Source organism: Coenobita brevimanus, chromosome 51 (assembly GCF_032717465.1).
Source record: "Coenobita brevimanus isolate Jiangsu-jjx chromosome 51, ASM3271746v2, whole genome shotgun sequence".
NCBI classification, from domain to species: Eukaryota; Metazoa; Arthropoda; class Malacostraca; order Decapoda; family Coenobitidae; genus Coenobita; species Coenobita brevimanus.
In genome coordinates this window covers 9,128,941-9,134,353 of record NC_137004.1, presented here as the reverse complement: position 1 = coordinate 9,134,353, position 5,413 = coordinate 9,128,941, and the positions used below count along the sequence as shown (strand labels likewise).

At 48.2% G+C, this 5,413-nt stretch overlaps 1 protein-coding gene and 2 pseudogenes across 1 annotated transcript; 2 read left to right on the top strand and 1 right to left on the bottom strand.

The window, feature by feature from the left end:
- Window positions 1–1,659: 1,659 nt before the first annotated feature.
- Window positions 1,660–2,037, top strand: LOC145400155 (histone H2A-like; annotated as a pseudogene).
- Window positions 2,038–3,915: 1,878 nt separating this feature from the next.
- LOC145400154 (histone H4-like) lies at window positions 3,916–4,579 on the bottom strand. Its single transcript, XM_080272666.1, is given in 4 exon segments — window positions 3,916–4,068; window positions 4,070–4,096; window positions 4,098–4,210; window positions 4,552–4,579. Coding segments are annotated over 4 exon segments (321 nt in total).
- A 71-nt stretch (window positions 4,580–4,650) lies between these two features.
- On the top strand, window positions 4,651–5,064 carry LOC145400013 (histone H3-like; annotated as a pseudogene).
- Window positions 5,065–5,413: the final 349 nt, after the last annotated feature.

Here is a 5,413-nt window from a genome sequence, read left to right as displayed (position 1 = left end):
TGACCTTTGCCCAGGTGTTGTTTCTCATAATTTCCGTGGCTATTTCGTCTTCAGAATGGCAGTAGATGATGTCATCGATTTTGGAGCAGATGATGCTTCTGTTGGCCTTGACTTCAGGGGGAAGAACTGTTGAAAAACCATACTGCTCTAGAGGCGTCTTCAGTTTATCTGAAAGCAGTTCATCAGAGTCAAAATCAGAGGATGTAGACACAATAATGGCTTCCTTGGAAGAGTGAAGAGCATTGATCTTTATGTTGAAGGGAGCAACTAACTCGAGGAGTTTAAGTTTGGTTGAGTTGTCCTGAGGGGACTGGTGCAAAATTTTTACTCTTCCCATGGTGAGAATGATCAAGGGAGGACTTAAAGGTGGTCAATCATACCAATTGCTTGGCTTCAGGTCTCCTCTCTGTGCAGGGAGCTGCCACTTGCAGGGCCGAAAAAGACCTAAGGGAAAATAAACCGAGTGACGGTGGTTGGTCGAAAAAGGCTTGAGGGAAAATGTCGGTGGTGGTATTTAGTTTAGAAAAACTATGTCGGGGTTGCCACAGAACCAATTTGCCATGCAAATTGATATCTCAGACTGGCCCGACAAGTTAAAAGAAACTAAATGTGCGAAAAAAAAAAAAAAAAAAAAAAAAAAAAAAAAAAAACGGTGGGAAGAGGGGTGGAGGATTTAAAGGTGGTCCATCCAACCTATAACTTCTTACTTCGTCTCGTTCCCTCTTGAAGGGAGTGATCACGTGCGAGGCTGAAGGAGCCTAAAAGGTAAGTATGAAGATTAGGCACGCAATCTGAAGTGGAATTTAGTTTAGAAAAACTAGGTTAGGGCTGCCACAGAACTAATTTGCTGTGCAAATTAATTCCTACAGCAGACCTAACAAGTTAAACTAAACTAAATATCGGAAAAAAAAAAAAAAAAAAAAAAAAAAAAAAAAAAAGGGAAAGCTCGGCCAACACAAACCTACCTACAGTAACGGGGATAAGGGATGCAAAGGGCACATCAGAGTACAGAGCTTGGGCTAGGGCGGACATGACAACTGCGGTAACGTTGGGGGGAAGGGTGAAATGGAAGATGGATTGGGAGGGGTGGTGTTGGGGGGTGTTGGACTGCGTGAGGGACACTCACCGCCTCCTTTTAACCAGGCTAAAGGCCCCCCTTCATGGAAGTGCCCTGCGGCACCCCTTCAGGGTTCGGCGTCGTACTACGGTGAGGGACACTACACGGCAGGCCGAGAAACAAAAAAAGACAATTACAAAAACAAAACAAAAACAAAGACAAAGGAGAGAGGCTCTCCAAAAGCTAGACGAAAAGTTGTGCAGTCGGAAATAAAGTAGTCCGGCAGTGGCGAGAAACTCTAGGGAGAGTGAAACCTGGTTTCACTAACACCCAGATACAGTTAAAGAGCTGTTGCTGGGAGAGCTGGGGGAAGAGGTGTTGTCGCCGCGGCTGCCAGACAGAGAATCGACATGGGGGCCGCGCTTGCTGAAATCCTTATATGTGATTTCTGCCCGATCGCAGCCCGGCTTCTGCCTCCTTCCCATTACGAGCGGGTGGGATGGGGTCGGATCGGAGAAGACGGGTATGTTAAGGGAAGGATCGCGCGGGCCGGGGACGCATTAGTCTTCTCCTGAAGGTCCTACTACTCCAGCAGCAGCAGCATGTCCGGACGTGGCAAGGGAGGCAAGGTGAAGGGAAAGTCCAAGTCCCGATCTAGCAGGGCTGGGCTCCAGTTCCCCGTCGGCAGGATCCACCGTCTCCTTCGTAAAGGCAATTACGCCGAGCGTGTGGGTGCTGGTGCTCCCGTCTACTTGGCTGCAGTCATGGAGTACCTAGCAGCTGAAGTGCTTGAGCTGGCTGGCAACGCAGCCCGTGACAACAAAGAAGACTCGTATCATTTCCCCCGTCACCCTGCAGTTGGCTATCCGCAATGATGAGGAGCTCAACAAGCTCCTCTCTGAGCGTCACCATCGCCCAGGGAGGTGTCCCTGCCTAACATCCAGGCTGTGCTGCTCCCCAAGAAGACGGAGAAGAAGTAAACGCTTCCAAGAAATCCTTCTTCTTCTTCACACTCCATCACGGCTCCTTTAGGAGCCACGATTCATTTCTTGAGAGAGAATAGACTTTGGCATTGCCCAACAGCATCATCATCATCTTTGGTGTATGGGATGAATGTGTTGGTATACTGTATGTTTGTGTATGTGCCTATAACGTGGTATGTGTTGAATGCTGGCATGTGTCTGTTGGCTATATTTACGTTCGGTTGCATGTAAGAAGCTACTGACATCAGTGAAGGTGGAGTAATAATAATAATAATAATAATAATATTATTATTCCCACTACTACATAGAGTCTTGTCCCGTTCCCAACTGCACCTGCATAATACTGTCCTGTATAATTATGCCTCCCTAACTGCCTGGCCGGGTGGATGAATGAAAACATAGGTGATGATGATGATGATGATGGCTATTCTCCCACCATCGAAGGAATGGACAAAGTCGTTCAGTGGCAGAGGATATGGTGATGTATACAACAGTATATATATATATATATATATATATATATATATATATATATATATATATATATTATATATATATATATATTAGTCGTGTGGTGACGACCATTGTGGATTTAACACCCCCAAATAAGAGCAATAATGAAGAAAATACTTATCATTCATTTCTCTCGTCATTATGAGTAGTATTGCAACAACTAGTTACTACACAATCAAAAACCACCACTACCACCACCATCTATTCATCCATCCATCCATTCATTCATTCATTCATCATCATCATCATCATCATCATCATCATCATCATCATCATCATCATCATCATCAAAGATTAATAATAATAATCAGCAGCACCACCACCACCACCACCACCCATCGAACTGGGAGCTCCGGTGAACGCCTGATTAGTGAAACTGTTGGGAGGCGAGTGTCAGCCACCTTGTCAGCCACCTCTTCTATATAATGCACTAGCGGTCGTGCAAGTACCAATCGGATCCATTTAAATTTGATTTCAGGCCTCAGCGGTTGATGCAATGCTTGTACGATGGGTGATTGGTGGGTTTTGGTACTTAGAGAAAACGGCCGTGACAGCGACAAATTCAAGGGATAACTTGTTCATATGCAGACATTCTGTCTGTCTAACACTTAGGCATTCATATCATGCACCGTTTGTGGTGCCTCACCGACGTGACTGACTGTGTCTTCTTTACTCTAGGTGCATCCTTCAAGTGTGCTGCTGCTGCTCGTGCATATGAAGGCAGAAATACCTTGGATTAGTGGGATTTGCCTTCACGATTTACGGAGGCGACTCCGGTAGCACAGCAGAGGAGATGCTCTCGCAACAGGATGGAAATTGCCCTGATAGGTATGGAGAAAGCTTTCCTGAAATGGGGGTGGGGGGGGGAGTAGACCAGAGGAACAGAGAAAGCAATGGCCCAGCAAAATAAGTGATAATGTATATGTATGCAGACGTCCATTTAAATTAGAAGATGTAGTAGCCAAATTGACAGTTGCCTAATCCCCCCCCCACCTTTTTTTTTTTTTTTTTTAACTGCCAGACAGAGAGAGAGAGAGAGAGAGAGAGAGAGGTTTGGTATGGTTCAGTTAGGTTATGGTTGGTTTGGTTTGGTTATGTTAGGTGTGGTAAGAGTTGGTCGGGTTGCATTACATGTTTTCATATCTGTTACATTAAAAGAAAGAGAGAGAGAGAGAGAGAGAGAGAGAAAATGGTGCTACCTAACCTGCTCAACGTCTGCATTTACTTATACTACTATGCCTTCATTCATTCTCTTTCACAGAAATTAGGTGTGGACCTCTAAAAGAGGTCCGGGGTTGCTGTTTATTGTGTGCTTTGCCGTGGCCAGGTGGAATAGTGCCATGCAGTTATGCACGCAGCCTCTTAGCCGCCGAAGCCGTAAAGGGTGCGCCCTTGCCTCTTCAGGGCGTACACCACGTCCATCGCGGTCACGGTCTTACGCTTGGCGTGCTCAGTGTAGGTGACAGCATCGCGAATCACGTTCTCGAGGAACACCTTGAGAACACCGCGGGTCTCACTCGTAGATCAGGCCCGAGATACGCTTCCACGCCGCCACGACGAGCCAGACGACGGATGGCAGGCTTGGTGATGCCCTGGATGTTGTCACGAAGCACCTTGCGGTGTCGCTTGGCGCCTCCCTTGCCCAGACCCTTGCCGCCTTTGCCTCGACCAGTCATAGTGTCTACAGCTGCTGCTACTGCTCCTCAGACCCAGTAGTAGTGAGTGTCCACTCCGCTCCCAGCACCAACAATGATGACGACCCCGCTCGCCGACCACCCTTATATAACGCAGTGTCGGTCGTGCAAGTACGAACCTTATCCACCTAACCTCGATTTCAGGCCCAGGCCCAACCCCAGCTCCCAGGAGGCCAATCCTAGAGAGGCGTCGTAGCCAGGTCACGCCACAGGGCATGCCAAATTTTGCAAGCAAACCAGGAATGGCATCGAGAAAGCATGAACAGTAAATCACCGCCATGTACATCACACCCCGACCACTCACACGCCGCCAGTCCGGAGGCAGGCCACATAAAAAGCCGCTGCCAGGCGCGGCGCGCCAACACTCTCGCTCGTCTCACAGCTCCCTCCTCAGTCGCGCGCCATGGCTCGTACCAAGCAGACTGCACGTAAGTCCACTGGAGGCAAGGCCCCTCGCAAGCAGCTGGCCACCAAAGCCGCTCGCAAGTCCGCCCCCTGCCACCGGCGGCGTCAAGAAACCCCACCGTTACAGGCCTGGCACTGTGGCCCTGCGTGAGATCCGTCGCTACCAGAAGAGCACTGAGCTGCTTATAAGGAAGCTGCCATTCCAGCGTCTTGTCCGTGAGATCGCCCAGGACTTCAAGACTGACCTGCGCTTCCAGTCCTCTGCCGTCATGGCTCTGCAGGAGGCGTCTGAGGCCTATTTGGTCCCGGTCTCTTTGAGGACACCAACCTGTGTGCCATCCACGCCAAGCGTGTAACAATCATGCCTAAGGACATCCAGCTGGCCCGCCGCATCCGTGGCGAGCGCGCCTAAGGCGAGAGGCCCCCCACCTCCATCGAAAGAAATCTCGGCCCTTTTCAGGGCCAAAACCCTTCTTCAAAGAGAGATGATGACAGACCCTCAGTTTAGGTTTGCATGTATCAGCTCTTGCTTTTCCGCAGCGAAGCATGCTCACACACGATTGAACTCCATTACTTACATACATGCATTCATTTTTTTCTTTCTTTATTTTATTTATTTATTTATTTATTTTTTTAAACATTTACACTTTCTTTTTTTTTTGGGGGGAGGGGGGAAAACTTGCCTGTTCGTTTATTTCCTTTGATTGATCTGTTGTTCACGTCGCATTTTTTGTTGTCGTTATTTGCCAGTTTCGTTTACT